This window comes from Cheilinus undulatus, linkage group 3 (assembly GCF_018320785.1).
Source record: "Cheilinus undulatus linkage group 3, ASM1832078v1, whole genome shotgun sequence".
Lineage (NCBI taxonomy): Eukaryota > Metazoa > Chordata > Actinopteri > Labriformes > Labridae > Cheilinus > Cheilinus undulatus.
This window is the reverse complement of record NC_054867.1, coordinates 27061006-27084982: the sequence shown is the minus strand read 5'-3', so window position 1 is coordinate 27084982 and position 23977 is coordinate 27061006. Positions and strand designations below refer to the sequence as shown.

Sequence of the window (23977 nt, the reverse complement as noted above, 5' to 3'; positions counted from 1 at the left end):
ACTAACTAATAAACTAACTAACAAACCCTGCTGATCACATAACCTCCTTGGCAGAGGTAACAATGTGATGCTGTTGTACTCAATATAATCACATACCACACCATACTGCAAGAGACAGTGCAATATAAGATTTGATATGATATGGTTTATATATGCCATGCATATCACACAGTACGGTTACATATAACAAAAACAAGACATGATATGAAACAGAATGGTGCAATATGATATGGTGTGATGCTATAGGATACATAATATTACATAATAGGATGCCATAGTATACAACACATGAAACATGACTCATAATAATATTCACATTAACTTGTCTGTCTGTGTCCATTTGCATGCTACACTGTTGCTCAAGGTGTTCTTGATACCTCTCAGAAAACTTCCTGGGTGTACTGGTTTGAAACTGGTGCCATAAAAAACTAAAAAGTATGTACAGATCTTTCATGTAATGCAAAATTTCACTTCAGTTTTCCTCCCTCCCCAACCCCCATTACATCACTTCCCCTATGTAACACATACGCTCACTACCACACTGCCACAGCGACGATGGACAAAAAGGACAGAAACTACCGCTCTGGTTTTCAGAGCTGAAAAACAACTTGTCTATTAAAGAATGCCCACAAGAAAAGATTTTTGGCACACCAGGATGTGATGATACATCCTGGTGATGATGCTGGTCCACGATCCCTCATTAAAGTAAGCTCTCTTTAAAGCACTTTTCCATGCTCAAATTTGCAATAAGCATGGCTTATTTGCTATTATTTGTGGTTTTTGCTGCTGGTGCTGCATAAAAACATGTTTGAATATGTGTCTGTCTCTGTGCAGACAAATGATGTGATTCTTTGTTAAAGCTCCACAATATAGTGCCTAATATGTCAAAAGGCACAGCTATAATACTCCCCTTAAGTTGTAGGTCAATTACCACAAATATGAACCAGGGCATGGAGATGCTGAGCCATTATGCTGTTAGCTGGGGAAAAAAAACACCCTTTCCATGCAAATTGGCCTCATTGCATTAAGCATTTAGTGACAAGGTTGGTGACAGCACAGTGTTAACTGAGAAAAGATTAGTCTGTCTGCAAGAGCTGATGTAAGTGCGTTGCGGTTTTTGATGCACAAACTTTTCAGAGATCAGGAAACAATTCCACCTCTGTATGTTTTTGGCATGAATGGTGATAAATGATTTGTAAGTAAGGTCATAAAATATTGCTGTGATATTGCTATTAATAAGCCATAGCAAGGAAAATCCACTTGACACTCCCAGTTGTTTTTTATTCATGTGTAGCACTGTTACGTATTACAAGGATGTAGTTGTTTTCTCAGAGGAAATTTAATCAGGGTGGTGCTTTAGTGAACTCATTAATAATGCCTTTAATCCAACACACCGTTAGTCTGAATGCTGAACATGGATTGTCAGAATCTGAGCAGGATGCAGGTGGGATTTGACAGACCTGTTGCAGGAGTGGGACTAGATGGAACGAGCTGCAGGAGTGGGTGGGATTGAGAAAAGAGTCCAGTGCAGTGCTCTAATATTCTTTATGTTAATGATGATAAAAAAGATAAATGTAAAAAAAATGGATGATTTTTTAAAATAAAATTTCATCGTTTTAATTCCAATGTTTGGCAACAGTGATTCAGTTTTTGTTTCACACTAGTCAGGACAAAATGCATTACAATATTGACATTCTACGCCCCCCCAACCCCCACCCCCTTACTAGAAATCCAGACACATTTTAGCTTGATTGTTACCAGTAACAGAGATGAAACTGGTATGTTAGAAATTTTTTTGAACATATCAGCATGATTATTATGTTTTTTTCTTGTTTTAAGGCTCCTTAATCAACGTTTTACAAAGGTGTCTGGTAGTGTTGTAGTAATCATGAACGGTCTTGGTCTTGAGACCGGTCTCAGGATCACACTTTGAATGTCTTGGTCTTGTCTCAGACTCGAGAGCATTTTTACTTGGTCTTGTCTCAGTCTTGGGCTGGCCGGACTGAGGATTTTTCCATCATGACCGGTTGAGACTAGCACTGATCTGCTATTCTTCAACTTCATTAATGTGATAATAGGGAGAAACACTTGCTAAAACAACAAATATCTACAAAATATCTAAAACTCAACAGTCCATCTTATTTCTAGTCAGAAATACCTCTGGACACTTACTCTAGGCCTCCTTCACCTGACAAAGCTAGATAATCATCTTAATTTCAGATATTAAAAATAACTCCGGACTTGTCAGTGGCTTTTAAATACATACAAGGATTTATTTTTTACAAGAAGTTAGTTGAACAAATTTGTTAAAATTTGAGATTTTTGCATGTTGTGCTTTGAAAGAGTTGCAGACACCTTGTTTTTATCTGTCAAAGTTATTAAAAAGAAAACTACAATTGAAGACAGAATGCTCTTTAACTGTTCAACCTTGTCATGTTTTTTTTTTAAAAACAGATTTTTATGGTCTTGGTCTTTTCTCAGTCTTGATCCGCAAGAGTCTTGGTCTTGTCTTAGTCCCAGGCAAGTCTTGGTCTCGGATAGTGTGGTCTTGAGTACAACACTATAGTGTCTGGAAATCTTCAGAATTCCCAAGCACCTTGAACTACTCACTGTGTGCTATCCACTTGATTCAGTTTCTCCATAAACTTTGTAAACACTGCTGCAGCTTTGTGCTAAAAATACTTCAGCGTTTCAGAAGTTACTGGACAGATAACCACAAATATTATGACATTGAGATTGTTATTTTAGCATCTCAGTAAAGAACATTTTAAAACATATAAAGGGATACCCCCACACTCCCAGTCGCTTTTTTAACCACTTCACCATGGAGCACAACACAAAGGCATATTATTTTTCCAGATGTTTGATTACATTTTGCAGCACATGTTAACAGCAGGTTTCATGGAGGGTGGCCATTGCTTGGACAAACTCACCTTTGCATGTCTTTCCATCTTCACTGATCTCATAACCGCTCTTACAGTAACAAGCAGGTCCAGCTGGAGTCACCGCACAGCTTTCCTGACAACCCCAAAGCGAGTGCGAGCAGTTTGATGCAAACTCTGGAGGAGGAGAGAGAAAAGGAGGGGAGAAGACAGGAGTAAGTTTCTGTAGACACGCCTGCAGGTAAGAGGACCAAGTGCTGCTTCAGCTAGCATAGCAAACACTTACTGGAGAATATTTACAGCTCAGCATGGTGATGAAGTGCGTAAATATTTGATGTAGGTGGCTAAATTGTTGACCTACACTCTCTGCGGCCTCCTCTTACCAATGAGGCACACACAAATAATAAGCAGTCAGCTCAGAGACCCATCAACTCATCATCAATCAGCGTTAAATGAGATCCACAGTACATGCTGATGAATGTTGTTTCAATTATGTCAGCAGTTTAGAAACTGCCATCCAGTCACATTTGGTCTCTGAAATAAAACAAAATAAAAGCTTTTCAACCAGGCTGTGCCAAAGATGAGAAGAGTTCAGCTCATTTAAAACAACAAGTGGGTCAAAAAGTGAGCAACAGCTCAGTAAAAAAAAAATCAGAAAGAAAAAAAAGAAAATATTTTAACATTTGGAAGATTAAATAAAGGATAGGTTGATTTATTATCCACTTTTAAACAGAAACGTCCTTTTCAGCAGTGATGAGCAGTGTTCCTCTGTTTATCTAAGTACTTCTTTCAGTTACAGCCGCACAGAGCACTGAGAAGATCCCATGTGAATCATTAGTACAATATTAAGCCGTGCTGCACTCTGAACAATTACACCAAATTATACACAAACAGCAGCAGAATACAGAGCTGCTTATGAACAAAAACAAATTTACTTTACTAACTTTTCAACACAGAGTTAAAAACATTTATGTTGATATTCAGCAGCAGACACAGAGAACATCAGGGTAATAATACTATATATTAGCAAGATTTTAGACCTGAATCTAAAACTCCTCCTTAAATCAAATGGAGTTAAATTATTGACTTCTGCAGTGAAAACCAAATGCACATGCAGTAAAGTATGGGTCGTTTTTTTAACATATATTTGTGTTATTTAACCTGTCAGTGGAGAAATGCTTCACAACCACACTTTTATTTTTCCAGCTCACTTTATCATTGCTATCTCTAACATTAGATTTCTCCTAAGAATCAACACATATATAAGCAAAATGATAAAAGAGTGAGGAAAACTGTACTGAATATAAACACTTCTGTGACTCACTCATGGTTTTATGTGCAATTATTTGTATGTTTTATTGTATCATGCAGTCAGTCATATGAGTATGTTGTTTCTAACATAAATAAAGTGCCTGATGGGGATGAGATTAAAGCTCTGTGTGGGACAGTCCAAAGACAAACCATGTTTTTATAGTCCTTGCTTTGTGCATTGGGGTACAGCCATGTTGGAGTAGAAGAGGAGCTTCCCTAAACTGTTGCCACAAAGTTGGAAGCATAGCATTTTCCAAAACTTCTTGGTATTGAAGCATTAAGATTGCCCTTCACTAAAGATAAGAGGCCTTGGCCAAACCCCGAAAAACAGCCCCATCCTCCACCTTACTTCAAAGTTGACACAGTAAAGTCAGGCAGGTAACGTTCTCCTGGCATCCTCCAAACCCAGACTCGCCCATCTGACCGCCAATCAGAGAAGTGTGATTCGTCACTCCACAGAACACGTTTACACTGCCAGACAGTCCAGGTTCAGCGTGCTTTACATGGAAATTCAGAACTCTTAAGCTATGAAATCAGCCAACTTTTGCAAACCTTAGCAGTCCTTGACCCTGTTCTGTAAACTCATGGCTGAGTTGCTGTTGTTCATAAACGCTTCCACGAGCGAATACGTTTTTTGAACCAGGCTTTGAATGTGCATATTTCTGCTTCAAAAACAAAAACTTTCAGAAATGGGTCTATATGTGACTTTAAGGCTTTTGCAGCCAGCCTCAAGTGGACACTTGAGGAACTGTAGTTTTTTGCACTTTCATATTGGTTTTATGTCTCATAGGAGTAAAGAAGCTGGGTAGAAAATTTGCATCAGCTAAGAGTCAACAAACTACAAACATGAGTCTGAAAAGAAACACTTTGATGCTTTCATCATGACTTGGGGACATCAAGTATGGCTTCTACTTAAATCGCTAAAGCAGGTGGAGGATTAGATAACTTTAAATGGAAGACAGAGACAGAGTAGAAATGATCCTGCCTTTCATTCACAATCAATACGCCCGCTCTAACCCTGACATCTCCAAGACTACACATATCAAATAACAAGCCAGCACAAACACAGAATGCTATGATCACACCTTCCAGTCAGCTGACCGTCTCATAATTGAATCTCAGCAGAGTTTTCAGCAGTGCAGTGCACATCCTGTGAGATACAGTGAGTCATAGTCAAACAAACACTGTCGTGTCAACCCAGGCTCAGATCTATCTGTCACAAGTGATTCACTCTGCCCAGAAACACGGGGGGAAGATTCACACCAAAGCAACACCTCCGGAGAGAGAGATAGGGAGACAAGAGCAGCAATCTCACCACACTTTGAAGATGAAGGAAACAAACACCCACAGTTTGATGTTCCACTGTGCTGTACTGTACCTACTGTACTTCTGCAGAACTGAAAATATATTCTCTCAAACCTATTATAAAGTTTACCTGAGCCTGAAAACTTTCAAACTGCTCTCAAATGCTGAACAAGAGAGAAAAAAAATCATACAACTCAGCAGATTTATCATTATTGGTGCAATTTTAGCTTTTGGAACTTAACCTGCTCTTCCTTTAAAAAAACATAAGATGACCAACTCCATATAACCAGTGCCCTGACACCAAAGCACATAAACTCCACTGAATATTACACAAAATACAAAAAAGTCCTGCTGCTCTCCAGAGGCTTGCTGGGATAACCACAGGTCAAATTACAGACATGCCCGGAATTTTCCAAAACAAGTCTGAGCACCCAACGACTGAGATGTGTTTACAAAACCGATATGGGCACAATGTAAACAACCAACAGAGACACAACCCACTATGTACTTTTCAACAGGACTAAATCATGTTACATGTAACAAGCCCTCAAACAATCAGCAGGAAAAACACATAAAATGATTAAGTGTCCCTTTGCTTTAATGACAAATTGGAAAATAGAAATAAACTACAATAGAAGGAATAAAGTTTAAGCACCAAAAATTTCCTGGTAGAGAATCCCTAAAACCCAAAATATGGCATAATCTAATGTAATTATTTAACTTCCTTTCCTTGTAACTTTAAGAAATGTAAATTGCCATCAGAACTTCATTGTACTTTGTAAAATAAGCTTCTTTAGAGATCTTGTAAATACCTAACCTGACACGCCAGATGGATGTGTTTCACACATCCATCTGGGAAAGCTTCAATAGGAAATGTCTGGGAAAAGGCAGAGGCTCTGAAAAAAACTCAGAGTGTGATTGGATGAATGTTCTGTCTGTCACATCTCTACGGGCTAATCAGAGCAACAAAACACGTATCGAGCTGCGCGTGCGCAGCTGCCGAGGAATAACATGAAACATGGCGACTAAAGACATGTAAGTACTCGACTTTTGTCACTTTTGAGTAGAAAACAACTCACTGCTGTTCTTTGTTGTTCTTTTAACAAAGAAATGTTGTCAAGTTCTGATAAACTGGCACTTTAGCAGCATCCATGCTAAGCTCTTCCATCGCTGACTGGTCCTGTCACTTTCTAACCAGGCCCAAATGGTTCAGATAGGAGCTTTGCAAGATGGATTCGCCAGTGAGAAACAAGGAAACGGGTGTATCCATCTGCTTTGCAAGGTTAGTAAATACCATTTTTTAATGTAGAAGTAGGTTATTTGAGGGGCCCAGCTTCATTTCCTCATTTGTCCAGCACTACTTCTCCTGAAAAAGCAAAAGTGAGTAATTTAAAAAAATGCAATATTTCTTATTAGAGTACTTGATTAATTGCCAGAAGAATAATGTATAAAAAGATGCTCTCTATCTCTCTCTCTCTCTCTCACTCCCACCTCCATCCAGCCTGAAAGTACATCAAAATTTGATGTCCTTTCCCGAGCCTCTCCCCATGTTTCTTCCATAAATATTTCATCCTCACTCAAGGTGTAGTGATGAAAAAAATCTGTTATGGAAAAGATAGCTGAACAAGCTGTGCATCTCAAAATTAATTCAATTCAGCAAGCTTTATTGGCATGAAAAAATGTCTGTTTGAATTGCCAAAGCATTGCACAAATAAGGGAATAAATGTTGCATTTTATATAATAACCAAAAAAGCATTAAAACTGGTATATGTATCAAAATCATACTTTAGAATTATGGTTAAAAGGTTGAATGTTGACATAAACAAACAAGTGTGCTGTAAAGTTTGGCAAAGACAGACAGATTTCTTTAGCCAAAGCCAGGGAGGGATAGACAAGGCTGCAGCTTAAATCCAGCCCTCTTCAACATTTATGTACTGCCAAAAGCAAAAGAAGAGTCTGCAGCACCTGGCATTCCCATGTTAGACACTGAAGTCAATGCCTCCCTAATCTAGTGCTCCTCTCTCCAAATAGGGAAGGACAACAACACCTGGATCTTCTGCAAAGTTTTTCCAACACCCAGGCTCTGACAGTTAGGTTAGCCTTCAAAAATCTCAGAGTATGCAAATAGGATGATAAATATTTTGCTTTGCTTTGTTTTTAAACAGATCCTTATTGACTTTGTACATCAATGTGGACCATGTGTCTCTATCTCTTTCTGTTTGAAGCCAAAATACACCTAGAGTGGGTGCAGATTTATTGAGCTGGTATCATGATTTGGATTTAAGACATGCAAAAAAGTCAGCTGACTGGTTGGGACAGTGGTAGTAAGCACCCATTTAGCTAACCAATAAAACATAAATGACGCTTAGATCTTTTAGATCAGATTAGGAGCTTAGTGACTGTTTTCTGCTTGGTACATTTTCTCTTGCCTTTCCCCCTCTACTCTGCAAGATGAATACTGCAATAAACCACAATTATGATCATACCATTACTTCCAACCTTTTTTGCATCAAATACCTGATTGAGATAAAACAACTTCAAAGAAAATGCAAACTGTCTTTGACCATAACCAGCTGATAATGACAGGAGATTTGCATGAAATGAATTTGCAAAACCTTTTAAATTCCAAGTTTGAGCTACTGTATGTCCCATCTGTTAACATGGAGGAGGAAGGGTTTATTGTCTATACTGCAGCTCTGAATATTTTGACTTCACTCTTAAGCCGCTGTTGCCCAATCCATCTGAATAAACAGACTATAGTTATATATTATAAACAGACTACATATATATATATTCTTTCATGTTATACTTTGTTTTAATAGAAGGTCAGATTTGCTGTTTTGGGCAAGAATGGAAACTTTGATTTTCTACAATTGTTCATGTTCCTTAGCTGACCTTTTTTGCAGACATTAAATCATAAAGAGGAAATGAATAACTTCCCTTTGGACTGTCTCTTTTCCTGTAACCTCTCTGGTAGAGATATATACAGAGACCCTTGTGTGCAGTCAGGATCTATTTCTCTCACTGCATTCAGCAGATCAGCACATTCTTAAAAGGGAATGATATCCTTCAACCTCATCATAAATTTCTTCCTACTTTGTGGTTGCAAAATGACCACTTCCCTAATTTAATGCATAAAGAGAATGACTTAATGATAGCTTGCTTCACATATAGCCAGATACAGAATGTCAGATATGACAGACATATCATTTTGTAGAGTCTCAGTGAAGTGTAAAGAATGGCTGTGGTTTAACACGTACAGCATGCTTTAACACTTATAATAACAATTTAATGTTTTTCCATAGAAGTGGTAGACCAATCTGTTATTGTGACTTCCCTGATACCTCACAGTGTGAAGATTTCAGAGGTGACAAATGTATGCAATAAATACAACAGCCAGACACCCTGCCTCTGTTAGTTTCACACAGACAGGCTCCTCTAACACAAGAGCTGTGTCACCAACCTGTGTGTTTTCATCACTCATGTTGCATATCATAAAAAATGCATGTGTCTTTGTGTAGTTGTGTTTTGTGTGACAGTGATACCTCTGCAGTGTGGTCCCTCGTCCCAGCCATCGGTGCAGTCTGGAGCCCCGTTGCACAGTTTGCTCATGTGGATGCAGAGCTCGGTTCCTCCACACTGGTACTCATTGGGGGGGCAGCGGGAGACCGTGCTATGTGGACCTGAGGGAGACAAACACAAACATCAACATTACAGGAAGAAAAGGACAAAACAAACTTGAATTTGCTTTTAAATAAGAGCTTTTATAAACAGATTTTTTTTGCAACCTTTCAAAACAGTGTTGCTGCAGACCATACATTTCTGACAGCCACTCTCAATGACTGTTCATCTGAGATGTCGTACATCTCAGACAGGAAGTACCATAATTTACCTGTACATGTATTTTAGATTGTTTTTCTATTCAACTTTATTCATAAACAAAGTCTGGCAGTTACATTCATGAAATAACCACATTTTAAACATTACAGATTAAGAAACATTTGATAAATAAAACAGAGGTCTTATCTAGGATTAATTATGCATAGATCCATTTAAATGGTAGTTACAAGAGCTGCGGCTTTCTTTAGCTTCGTTAGCCTAAGCTAAAGCTAACATAGCTATACTGGCTACATTTTTTATGTCACTACAGACATCGTAGGTAAGTTAGCTTTGGTAACATGGCTTTAGCAAACACAGCTAAAGCTAACTTAGCTACATAGATAATGTAAATACCCAGCTGACCTAGCTGGTTTGTGAGCTTAACTTTAGCTATGCTAGTTTTAGTTATATTTTCTTTTGCTAAAGCTAACATTGCTACACTTGCAAAGTAATAACTACATAGACCAATGTAGGTAAGTTAGCTACATTAGCTACAAACTATTAACATTTGTATGTTGGCCAGTAAAATGTTTTGTCCAATGTGCAATACAGACACCTGTCATTAAATGGGACTGAAGTCAAAGACTAGATGAAGCTCTTGCTATGGTTCCTGCCCTACTACCTGGATGTAGATTATCTCTGGGAAAATAAGCTGTGTCAGATTAAACTGCCAGATTCAGAGCAAAAATGTGGAAGTAAACATACAAGAAGGACAAAAGGCTTGCAGCTCTAGCACTATTCATAGCCACATTTGGCAAACCAAAATGTTTTTTATTGTTTTCACACATTTTTTCATAAGCAGCTAATTCTATATACATTTTGTGTATCTTATGAGTGTTTTCTTACTATAAGACTAGTCAGTCTGAATTTAAATGTATTTTATTACACAAAGAGAAGTCAGTTAAATTGTCCCATATTAAGGACATAATTAAGAAGATTTATATGTAATCCCTCTGTTGTGTTAGTTTTTTTTTTAAGTTTAAACTACATAGATTTCTATGATACTTCATGTTAGTAGTTGAAGTAGATATAATTAGTCAGGCAGTCAGAGTAAATAATTGATATTCATCGATTTGTGTCAGTGCACCAACTTCATGCCAGCTCTGCAGAGGAAAGTGCCCCATTTACCCTGTCCCAACAGTCTGGACACTCCCCTGAAAACAACATTTAATTATGTCTCCTAAAAATGCAGCAAAATTTTAAAAATCTGTAAAAATGCTTTAAAACGATGTTTATTATTGATAATGTTTGCATTGTTCTCATTTTGCTGCTTGGGTCTTGACAAATCAAACAACATACATCAGTTAAGAGTGTAAAGAAAAGCCAACATACCACTGGTGCAGGAAAAAAATCCTATGTGATGTTGTAGTTGGTCAAATTGGGGCATTTTAATCAATTATCCAAATAAAATTATTTAACTGTCTTTCTTGGTTATCATTAGTAAAATCCTACAGAATTTTCCCTACATCACCGTTTTGCAGTAACAAACTCTGGCCGTAATTTAGAGAGTTTGTGTTTGCCTCTTTTATCTGAATTCACTACACTTGTTCTTTCTGCACGAGTTTGCATTAAGCGCACTCTCAGCAGGCAGAAACATGAGCAGTATGTCATGCAAAAATAAATAAATACCATAGCTCCGGCTGTGCCTTCTCTCTCTCTCTTATGCAGTCAGGTTTGTTTAGGGTTCAGTCTGAGTCAGTACACCATGAAGCTATGATTGCTTGTGATTGATCTCACCCTTAGTTCCTCATCATGTGGCCCTATCTCTTTTTGTTTCTTTCATCCATTTTTTCTTGACTCTAATCTGTTCACTAAAGCAGAAGTGCTTTAATATCAGTCTTTATAAAAAACAGCCCTTTCATTCTGACAGTGGATGACAGACTTTCTGACAGACAGCAGGCTCTCTGTGTGGCTGACAACATATTTGTCAGGCTGCAGCAGAACAGAAATCTTTCTCTACCATCTCCCCCAGTGAGCTCACATGGAGCTATCACACTGTGACGGGGCTCATCTTAAAACCTTTACGCACACAGATACACGACAGAGGCAGCCTGCTGTGTGGGCTATGAATACAATAACAACAGAAAAGATGGAAAATGACTGTGATCCTGTTCACCTTTATTGGAAATCAATAGACCAGCTTGGCCTCAGCAAGTTACATTTTATATTATCACTCAAATGTGAGACGTTTCACTCTGTGGCGATCCACAGTGCTCAAGGTCTTACTGTCATTTATGATGACAGAAAAAAAAATCACACTTTCTATCACTCCTGCACAAGTTCAGGTCTGCAGGTTTATCTATCAGCACACCTCTCATCAAAACATACAACATAAAGGAAAAGAGCTAAAGCAAATGTATAGAATATATTCTCCTGACTGATATGAAGTCACAGGTATAATCATTCTAGGAAACCTTACCATACCATACCATATAACATGGTACAAAAGAAAACAACATGATTTGGTAGGATGCAATACAACAAGATATGATATAGCACAATATGACATTTTTACAATACAATACAAAATATGAGGGCAAAGATAACATTAATGTCACAATAAAGTGATTAAAATAAATAAAATTATGGTTATGTGCAGGATACATGTACTCCTGTTATTAACGTTTATTTCAACCTCCTTAATGCCTTAATCAACATTGTGAGGAATAATGAAGTGGTGACACAGTCATGTGTATTTCAGGGAAATCTGTTTAGAAGACTTAAAGTTACTAAAATATCAATATTTGGCACAAGTAGTCTGACAATTGCACCATGACTCAGGATGACTTATTCATGACTGTTTTATTGCCATATCAATATTTGGTAACACTTTCTACTAAACCTACCTCTAAAATGCATTGTAACACATCATAAATATACTTATTATGCACTATAAGGCCTGTAGAAATGTATAATCATAGTTTTTAGCGCTCATGGTTATTTATGGTATTTTATAACAGTAATTGTAAATTATTATAATGCAAGTGTCTTTTATGAATTATTTAAATACTTAAATTGTGTTACACACCACTTTCCACATTATTAAGCAAATAACATTTTTCTCTTATTTTTCTCTTATTTCGTGCTTCGTGCTTAATAATGTGGATAAGTGCATTTTGGGGTTTTTAATCTTTTTTTTTTTAATAACAGTTATCATTATGAAGTTTGTTCAAAAACATTTGAATTATGCTCTAATGGCTGATGACTTCAAAAATACTCTGACTGTCATTTGCATAAATATTTTGGAAAATAAGAGAAAAATGTCATTTGCTTAATAATGCGGAAAGCGGTGTAGAGAGCAAGTAGTTTTAAGCATTCATAAATTCATAAAATTTTATAAAGATTTTAACTTGTCTTATAATCATTCCATAACATATCATAATCAACCGTAACGATTATAATTCATTTTTCAAACAGTAAATGTAAAAAATCCTACTCTCAAACTTTAGGGGAAACTAACAGTTGAAACTACTGAAATAGACTCTAAAAACTGTTCAATTTTTTAAAAACTTGTCTGTAACTTGAATCAAAAAATGTGTAAAATACATGAATGGGGATTGTTAATGTTTTATTGATATTGATACCCTTATCTATACTCCTCATTGATCTGAGTCCTTATTGATACCACTATCATTACTTTTTTATAGTGTGGTGGAAAGAAAAAATGAGGACAAATATTTACACTAGAAGTGGTCTGAGCTGAGGAGTGCTTGAGTTAAAAAGACTCAGTCTGTCACATCTATTTTATATCCTTCAAATACAAACATTCTTCATATTCATAACTGTATTCATTGAAGTTTCTCATCCAAAACTAAATTTTCCCATTTTTATGTGACATTTGAACAAATCATAACATATAAAATACAGTCGTCTAATTTACTGAGGTTACCTGAATGCGTCATATTTTCTGTCTTTTAGCTCATTAAGTTTGCTAATTAACTTTATTCACTACAGGTTTCTACACTGGATTAATATTGTTAACAAACAGGACTTGCTACAAAGTTTGGGAGCACTTTTCAGCATTTATCTGAGCAGTTGTAGAAGAACACTGTCCTGAAGCAGCTGATGAGGGTGGTCTTTTTTTTCCTCAAGCCAACAGTTGATGGTACCACATTCTGGTTTAATGTGATGCACAATACTGATGTGCTTTCAATTATGTTACCCTTGAAAGAACTGATGTATGTTTTTACACCAGTTATATCTGTAAATGACATTACATCACAGAACCTGTGAGACTCGATAGCAGTATCCATAAGCTAAAACATTTATGATTTTCGGGTATTTGAAAAATGCTGAACTGTGTCCGCTTTGATCCCCATCCCTAGTAAAATGTTTATCATCGAAATGATAGAAATTAGTGTTTTGTCAGTGCACTGACTTTTATCTTTTTTGCTTATTTATAATTAATTACAACCATCTTATAATGGGCTGTAATGGTGGGGTTTCTTGACTTTACAAAGATAATCTAATGGGAATTTACAGTGAATTTTTAAATGACACTATAATGCATTATATTAGGGATTATAATGTGTTACATACAGTGCCGTGAAAAAGTATTTGCCCTCTTTCTGATTCCTGATGTTTTTAAAAATTTATCACACTTAAATGTTTTGGATCATGAAACCAATTTTTATTTTTCACAAAGACAACCCAAGTAAATAGAAAATGCAGTGTCTGAATGATTAGACCTCCATCCGTCCGTCCGTCCTCTGAGGTCTGAAACCTGGGCGTCATCCTGGACTCCACCCTCTCCTTCAAGTCCCACATAAAATCTGTCACCAAATCTGCTTTCTATCATCTCAAGAACATCTCCAGACTCCGACCATCACTTCCAGACCCCGTGACAGAAACCCTCATCCACTCCTTCATAACCTCCCATCAAGACTACTGCAATGGAGTCCTGTCCGGGGTACCGAGCAAAACCCTCCATGCCCTGGTTCCTCAATACCTTTCTGATCTCCTCCATCCATACACACCATCCCGCAACCTTTTGTCTTCAGACACTGGCCTACTTTCCATACCCAAGACCAAACTCCGAACCTCTGGAGACTGAGCGCTCTGTGCTGCAGCTCCCACCCTCTGGAACACTCTTCCTGCAGACATCCGTAGCGCTCCATCTCTGGACATTTTCAAAAAAACGTCTCAAGCACCACAGCCTACAGTCTTCATTAAACCACCCCTTACACTCATCCTTCCCCTCACTTAGTTTGCCCATGTCTTATCTGTTTCTTGTAAAGTGTCCCTGGGTTTCTTGAAAGGTGCTATATACATTCAAGTTATTAATATTATAACGATGACTACTCCAGGAGGTCACATAAGAACCCAGAATGACATCCAAAGACCTGTAGGCCACACTGGCCTCAGTTAAGGTCAGAGTTCATGACTCAACCATAAGAAAGACACGGGGCAAAAATGACATCCATCGTAGAGTTCCAAGGCCAAAACCACTGCTGACAAAAATGAACACAAAGGCTCTTCGCACATTTGCCAAAAAACATCTTGATGATTCCCCAAGACTTTTGGAAAAATATTCTCTGGACTGATGACACAAAACTTGAACTTTTTAGAAGCTGTGCGGTCGTTACATCTGGCGTAAAAATAACACAGCATTTGATAAAAATAACATCATGCAAACAGTCTGGGGCTGCTTTGCGGCTTCAGGACCTGGACCACTTGTTGTGATTGATGGAACAATGAATTCTGCTGTCTAACAGAAAATCCTGAAAGCCAACGTCCGGCCATCAGTTCATGCCCTCAAGATCAAGCGCTCTTGGATTATACAGCAGGGCAACAACCTGAAACACAGCAGCAAGTTTACCTCTGAATGGCTCAAAAAAAACCTACAAAATTAAGGTTTTGGACCCTCCAATATGGCTGAGTTAAAACAATTCTGTAAAGAAGAGTGGGCCAAAATTCCTCCACAGTGATGTGAAAGACTCATCACCAGCTTATCAGTTAGCCCTTATGATTTAGGCTTGTTACAGAGAGGCTGTTCGGGACATAAAAGCTCAAATTTCCCTCCAAAATAACTGAAAAGGCTGGTCTTTTCATCCATTTGTGCGTTTTTACGCAGTGCCAAGGGCTTTGATGCTATATGACACACATAAACGTGACACTCACAGACATATACGGGCACACACTCGCACTGACATGTTGGTTAGACTCAAGGGACGATGTTTCAGAATTTGCAGGATAAACTCAGACCTGAACTTTCTCCTTCTGCTTTAAAGTGCCTCTCTATCCATGGAGGATCAGCGTGTCAGCGCTGTTCATATGTGTGTGTGTGTGTGTGTGTGTGTGCTCCAGCAGTGTGTCTCTGTCGCTCGTGCGAGCTGGTGTGTCTAAATATTGTTTAATTGATACTCCATCTATATTCTTTGTTTGTTGAGGGCAATCTAAACGATAACAACCTCCGCAAAAGTGCACATACTTTAAATGTTATTCAAACTTTTAAACGTTTCTATATTCAGGGTTAATCATAAATTTGCCATAAATCGATAATTAACGGTTATAAAAGACGAGAGAATCTCCAAAACTTTAAATAACTTCACTGAGGCAGTGAGAAACAGAGGCAGAAGGATAAAAGTCTGTAACTGATCACTTAGGAGTCAAAGAGATTTCAACTAAACAGTGATTTTTTTTTCTTCTTATATTATACATCAGTTGTTTAATTTTCTCCAAATGTGAGCTTCATGCACCAAATGTAAGTCATCTATTATTTAAAGAGATATTTTAATTAGTATTAGACACACGTACGAAAACATGTCCTCCATACAGTACAGAGCAGAGGACAGGAGAAGTTGGACACTTAATATTCTCTGGTGAAGATTTGTCAGAGTGAAAATTAGAGGTGTTCTTGTAATCCGCTGTAGTTTTTTCTAATAAACAGCCGATTAACAGTATTTTAATTTTAGCATAAACTTGATATCCATTAAGAAAATAAAAATCTAAGAGTTTTGACTCTCAGATGACTGTCTCTAACAGTCTGACCCATGTCTCAGTAGTGTGCTGTCTCATATGTACAGGGAGAGGTGCTTTATTAAAAGGAGAGCTGATATTGATCATATTGGTGAGGGAAATTAGAGCACGTGTGTCGTATCATACCCTTTGTACCAAATTTGACATATAGCTCAGAGTTTCCAAAAACCAAAGTTGTGGCTAGTGGAAATACTGAGTGGCTAGTAAGTCTGCAGAACCACTAGCCACCATGGCTGGTGAGCAAAAAAAGTTGATGTCAAGCCATGTACCTAATGTATATGTCTTCTCAATAAAATGTGCAGTAAAAGTGTCTTAGCTAACTTATTGGCTTGTCAAATGGGTCAAACGTTAACTAGAAAGGATGTGTTTGCATCTATGTGTGTGTGATATGGATGTGTTGGCGTGCGTGTGTGATAAAAAGTTTGTGTGGATTAGCTTGTAAGCAGTTTGATTCATATTTGTTGTCAAATGAGGACAGATTGACTGGCGCCTTTCTGTTTTTTTTTTTTTTACATTGAGGCAGCAGTGTATATACACTGTCTGATGGTAACGTTTGCTAACATGAATGCTAACGTAGCTTATTAAACTAACCTTAAGTTTAAGATGTGCATAAGATTAACATGACGTTCTATGAAGTAATATTCATTTTCTGATATTAAGACCAGGCGGACAGCAGGACACCAGACACCCAGGCGTCTGGTGATTACATCCAAGGTGTCTATTTTATCATGGCCGACGTTGCTTCATTAATAATTACATAAGTTACATTATTTTCTGATGATCAAATTCATTGTAAGTTTTTTTTTTTCCTGAAAGTTTCTGAAAGCCATGAAATGTAGGCCTTGTTGAGGGTCACTTAATAGCATACACATGCACAATAATAATCAGGATTGTAAATGTTTAGTTTGAATATGTAATATAAACATATCAAGCTATTATTACATTGTTACCTTACATTGTAAAGCAGCCTCAAAAAAAGAGAAGTGAAGAATATTGATTTTTTTAACACTATAAATGTATCCTAAAGTCAGTATTTTCTAGGGACACTTAACTTGCAATATTTTTAAGGCCCTAAGCCCTATAAAATAATAATTAAAATAAAACTCAACTTTTGTACCACTGTCTTTACTGATTTAAATGTGGAAACTGGGGTAGATCATCTGATTTTTGTATGACTTGACTTGTGACTTGCTTGACTTAAAGCAGGGACTCGACTTTAGTTGCTTGATTCTCACCACAGTGACTTGGGACTTGCTTGAGACTTGAAGGTTATGACTTGAGACTTGCTTGTGACTTGCACATGAGTGACTTACTCCCACCTCTGCCTAACATCCTGCTTTTGTATCCTAAGTGCTGGCAAATTTTATTGAACTGCTTTGCTCTTAGCGACTGTCTCTGCAAAAAAAACATCCCAAAGATGAATTCATTTCCATGTCATCAAATCAAATTGAAATTCTGAACTTACTTTCTCAAGAAAAAATACTTTTTCCTTCTTGTCCAGCATGAATGTGCTGTCATTTTTTTTCCTTTTGCCGACTTAGCAGGCAGAACCACAAGGCACACACTCAAAGAACCATTGTGGCACCAAAAGATGGCCACTAGAGAAAACTAGTGGGGATTAGAAACACACCATTATCCAAGCTGGGCCAAGCCAAATGACTACCTTTGCTGCATACGCAGCACACACATCCATCCCATTGCACAACACCAGCACACATGCCAGTGGAGTGGGATGCAGATGGTATTGTAGTATGTTCTAAGAAAGGAGTGAGGCATCCCTGGGGAAGAAAACATGTTTTCTTTTAGATGAAACTGCGTCTGGCAAGAGCTTTTCCCTCTGTGACATGAAATCTATACCACTACACTGTAAAGTGAGGGCTTTTCTCCTTAATGAACTCAAACCTGAGTTTGCATCCACGCAAACAATAATGGCTCAGCACAAATCCTTGAGTCTAAATAGTTAATGTGTTGCTCTCAACTCTGTGCTGAGCATCCAGACTGCTACAGCTCTGTCTAATGCTATGGTCTGTTAGATGGCTAATGACCAACAAGCCAATCAGAGTTAGTGGTTACATTTTGCTCCAATTATTGCAACACAAAAGCACACTGACGGGTGTCTGGATGGCCTTGTGGATCCCAGGGGCTTAGTTCTCAAAGCATGTACCTGGATTCAACTCTAGCCCTCGTCACTTTGCCACATCATTACCCACTAACATATCATTACCCACTCTCTCAGCCCTGCCTATCTACTGTCCTGTCCTTGATGTAAGGCAGAAAAAGCCTTGAAGTCATCCTTAAACAGAACAACAAAAAAACTAAAACTAAAGAAGATATTTTAACATTAACTCTATAGCAAAAGCTATGATAAAATATGATGGAAATCATGCAGTAATAACAGGCATGAAATCCATGTTACTTTGTTTTATGCTAATGTGTTTTATGTTGGGTTTGCAGATTTTACATGAAATATTGCTGGAATATTTCTGTGTTTTCAGAAATACTGCGACCCATTGAAAATGTAACTTTCACCTTCTTGCTGAAAGTGAGACGAGAAAATAAATACTTCTTTCATGTCTGTGCAATAAACTTGAAGCTGAAATCAAGGGGAAAAAGGCAGATTATTAGAGGTATCATATGCCTCATTTTTAATTTCTTGTAGAAGATAAAAAATATATATCTACTCAATACATTGTTAAGTAACAACTAAAAAAAAAAAGAAGTAAAGCTCGCCTTGGTTTGTTGTTCTCAGCTTAGTGTTCACAGATAGCTAACAACTACTCAGGGCACTGTGCATAGTGGCATAGCAGTGCAATTTGTCAATTTAAAGAGAGACAACAGACTCCCTAATAGTGTTGATTTTGACAGCTATTTTTAATTTTAGTCTTAGTCTTTTGATTACATGCTTTATTAGTTGTAGTCACATTTTTGTCATTTCTAACCGTTTCAGCTTTAGTTTAGTTTAAGTCAGTGAAAACTCAAAAACATTTTAGTCTAGTTTTAGTCCTCACATTTTAGTCTTTACTTTTAGTCCAAGCATTTATTCTCTTGCCTAAATCTGGTTCCAAGTCATGGCAGTGTGTTCTCTTCACCCTGCCAAACCTGGGGCCCCAGGTGAAACCTTGGGTGCTAGCACTGCAAGCTTTCAGTTCTATTGGCAGGTTTCACATCCCTGATTCACCCAGTGTTTCAGTTCTATGAAAGAATAAGCTGGAACAGCCTACGCACAACTTTATCCCCATTTTCTATCAAAAAATTGCAGATATGCGCTGTTCACACAAGATGCTAATGTTGCTATCACTTCACACCAATGTTATTTTGACAGCTATTCTTAATTTTAGTCTTAGTCTTTAGATTAAATGTCTTTTAGTTTTAGTTACATTTTTTGTCATTTCTAACCTTTTCAGCTTTAGTCTAGTTTAAGTCGACAAAAAAACTCAAAAAACATTTTAGTTTAGTTTTAGTCCATTATAAGTCCTCACATATTATTCTTAACTTTTAGTCCAAGCATTTATTCTCTTGCCAAAATCTGGTACCAAGTCACAGTGGTGTGTTCTCTTCACCCTGCTGAACCTGGGGTCCCTGCTTTCTACATCTGAGAGGCAGAATAGATACAGATGATGTTTTTTTGGGGAGCAGGTGGCCTAGTGGTTTGAGGCGCTCCCCATGTATGCAGGCAGCCTGGTTTCAAATCCAGCCTGAGGCCCGTTACCGCATGTCTCTCCCCCACTCTTGACCCTGTTTCCAACTCTATCCACCGTCCTCCTCTATCTAATAAAGGCACAAAATGCCCAAAAATAAATTTAAAAAAAAGAATAGATACAGATGCAGTTTTTTGACAGATTTACCCACAGCAGAGTAATATCATGGATTTCAAAGGTCGGACAAAAACAAAATTACATTTTAGTCTAGTTTAAGTCATCTTGACAAAAACTAAACTTACTTTTTGTCAGTTTAAATCATCACTGATCTATCTTTGGCCAGTCTTAGTCTAGTTTCCGTCATGGAAAAAAGGCTTGACGAACATTTTTAGTCGTAGTTTGAGTCGACGAAATTAACACTGGTTCACAGTCAGGTTTAGGAACACTGAGGCAGCATGGCAGTAGCCATTAACCAGAGCTAAAGGGGCAACTAGTGGCAGGCGGCTGCATTACAGTTAATATGGAGCATCTGACTTGGATTGTGGGCCTGAAATGATAAAAATTGCTTTAACTGACTTGTAATTGTGGTGCCACAATAACAAGTTTCAGTTATCTCCGAGCAAAAGGAAACATAAGCTCTAAAATTTTGAATTATTTCTTTATATTCCAAAATTGATCAAACAATACACTAGTTGTTGTTTTTGTCATCCACATCATGAATAATGACAGACAGACTGTCTTCTTGTGGTCTATTTTTAACTAAAAAGTTTCTTAACATGCATTAAAGTTGCATGAACTCCTTCCTTTCTTCTTCCTCTTTTGGCAGCATGAACTTTACTTGAAACCAATCACTTCTCTTCAGAGCTCATCTTTCTGGGCCCCTGTGGAAAGTCAGTCCCTCCTCCTCTTTCTCCACTGCACTCTCTTGGTTTCTTTATCTCCTCCCAACATTTTTTCCTCCAACATCTGTTGACCCATTTACAGTTTAAGTGTACATGAGGAGGAGGGCGATGTGTGGGGAGAAAAAAACAGCCAGAAAACGATTAAGAGAAAGAGAGAGTGAGAGAAGACTGAGTGGAACACCTCATTTAGAGGAAGTGGACAGAGCCCCACAAGGCTCCATTCTTGTGCGAGCTGGCAGTGGTCGGCAGGGCTGCAGTGGAAAAGGCATCGCTAATTTGAATTAAACAGGCTCTTTTATTCAACATTCCTCTGCTGTGAGTGAGCCAGGTTAGCAGGCCCAAACTTTTTCCCTTTGAGAAGTTTCTATTTGCTCTATTTCTTTATGGTCTTCGCAGGCTGGCTGGTACTGCTTCAACTATTCTGTCTGGCATCCTGGGAAAAAGGAAAATAATCATGGCGACTCCATCATCGACCTGCACCCTTGGACGGAGCGAGAGGCTAAAATAATGAGGCTGAGATTTGACTATTCTTTTCCTATTGGGAAATTATTCCAAAGCTTGATATTTCAGCTATGGACGTCACACAGACGTAAGCCAATACCAAAACAGATTTCACTTCTTCCACAGGTCCATATGTCTCAACAAATGTTGCCTCAGGAAGCTTCAACTTTCACAAGCTTTCTACATTGTGATCACATGTTTCGAGGTAAACACCTACAGTATATAAAAGCCACATTTCTGTAAGCAACAAAGCAAGCCTTACACCCAAACAAAGACTCTCTTCACTTCAGCATATGTCAAAAGTTGATCGTGGCATGCTGGATTTCAGACACCTTGCACGAGTCTTTAATCTGCTGCACATAGATCACATGCACCTTTTACAGTCCGAGGGCAGAAGTGAGGTGGGAGGGGGGAGCTGACAAGAGAACTGCGGACCATTGTTTGGATCACACAAATCCGCTGTGGCCCCCTACAAAGCAGGCTGAGCTGTGGTCCTGTAAGCAGCATCACGTGCCAGGCCTGTTCTGAACTGTGGCACGGCCAGCGGCAGGAGGGAGAGCCAAGGAAATGGTGAGGGTCAGGGGCCAGCAACGCAAAGAGGGGAGCTGACATAGCCTTAGTATGGGCTGATAACGTAAAGACACATGCTGATGGGGTTTAATCTGCTTTCACAAGTTAACTTTTTGCATTATTACTCCTCTTGGACAGCATCTCTTGATCGGTTTCTCCCCTCTCCAGCAGTAAAAAGTGTCCAGATCTGGGCCTAGTTTCCCTGAGCTTGTTAGGCTGTGGGGATTTTCCATTCACCATTTCAAGCTTCCCCTTCCATATGCTGGTCAATCCAAAGCTTATTCACCCAACAACAAACACACAAACAAATAACGAGAAGCTGCCAGGGCTGGAGCGAAACATAAAAGAGACTTTATGGGGCTGAGAATGAGGCCAACTGTAACGAGGCTCCACTCTGCCTTCACTTTGTTTCTTACATGTGAAACGATGTGAGAAATACATACAAAGTATTGACACAGCCTACCACCAAGCATTAGATGATTAAAAACAATCCTACTTTTACAGACATCACCCAACAAGATTAGGATGAATAATTTAATATGTTGATCCATAAATATACCTCATGAATAAATAGTGCTGCACCAGTTTACTGCCAGTAGCTCTTAACGACACTAATACAGGGTTTCTCCGACCACTCATGACCACGTCCTCATAAACCAGCTGGCCCTCTCTGTGAAGCTCTAAAGCAACACGATACACTGTTGGACAGAGCACCTGAATCCTGACCAAGCAGCCCCAAGTTACCCCATTGCCCCCTCTTCCACCTCCCTCCCCTCTGTGCTGGCTTGCCAAAGAAACAAAACTTTACACAACTAGGACACAGCATCAAAAAATAAAAACACAGAACAACAGCAGAGTCTCATTAAGGCTATAAGAGGAAAAGGTAGCTAACATGGGAATTTGTATTTTGATGTTACTTAACACATCAGGTAGATCACAGGAAACAGAAGAACATCTGGATAACAATGACTGCACTACTTTATTATTTTACTTCTTACAGAGAAGTACTTTCTAAAACTACATTAATCTGCAACACAATAAAATCACCTGCAGGTGCCTCGCAAATACTGGAATGGGTTTATTTTAAGGGTAGCCCATTAAAATGCCAATTATAGCCACAAAGGAACAAATGCATTTGTGGTCACTTAAACAGACGAGATTACGCCCGTGGTTAATGTTGATCAGTTTTCATTACAATGACAACAACCCAACCCACCCCCATGATTTATTAAGGGAGATGTCATGTGTCATCTTAAAAATTATCTGCTTAAAGGGATACGTCAACATTTTGGCAAATTCAACCATTGCCATAATCCCTGTAGTCTTAGCAATAGGTTTGTTTCCTTTAGTTGTCTAATTGTCAAGTACTTACTAGTCAGTCCCAGTTAAAAGTAGAAAAAGAGGCTCTTAACTGCAGGGCTTGTGCAAAGAAAACAGCTTCATCTTCCTCACAATCAGTGATTTTGGGCTTTATAATCTTAAACATACTAAGTTTCGGATCACAAGAACTTATGACTTTTAAAGTAAAAAATTTAGAGTGTTTTTCTCGTAAATTTACGACTTGAATAGTAAGAAAAGTTACAGCTTTTTATACTTGAAAATATTTTTTTTTCTTGAAAATTAACAGATCCTAACCTTGCAAGTTGATGGACACGCCTGTTTCCTTTGTTTTTCACTGGCAAATCCATCTTTCAAAGCTCCCGTCTGAACTCTTTGGGCCCGGTTAGAAAGTGACAGGACCAATCAGCGTCGAGAGGCAGTACTTTCGGGCGTGGCAGAGTCGTGACGTAAGCAAGCAGCAACAAGAGGCCAGTGCAATCATAGATATGAATAAGTAGATACGACATGCCCCTTTGGCCTGCATGCCTATGGCGAGGCTAAGCTAGTGGGGGCAAAGTGTCAGGGCATTCCATGGCTGTAGATGGCATGAAAACTATAACAACAAGGATGCCTGCACATTGTGCTGCATACGGTTGCAAACTACACTGTACGGTTGAAACAAGGAAAGTGG

At 38.3% G+C, this 23977-nt stretch overlaps 1 protein-coding gene across 1 annotated transcript in view; it reads right to left on the bottom strand.

Annotated features, from left to right (window-relative positions):
* LOC121504520 (low-density lipoprotein receptor-related protein 1-like) overlaps nt 1-23977 on the bottom strand; it is a 167294-nt gene that overhangs the window by 92354 nt on the left and 50963 nt on the right. The window contains exons 3-4 of the mRNA XM_041779358.1: nt 9044-9181; nt 2934-3059 (exon numbers count right to left, since the gene is read on the bottom strand). Of these exons, the coding sequence (XP_041635292.1) occupies nt 2934-3059; nt 9044-9181 (264 nt within the window). The remainder of the gene's footprint in view (nt 1-2933; nt 3060-9043; nt 9182-23977) is intronic.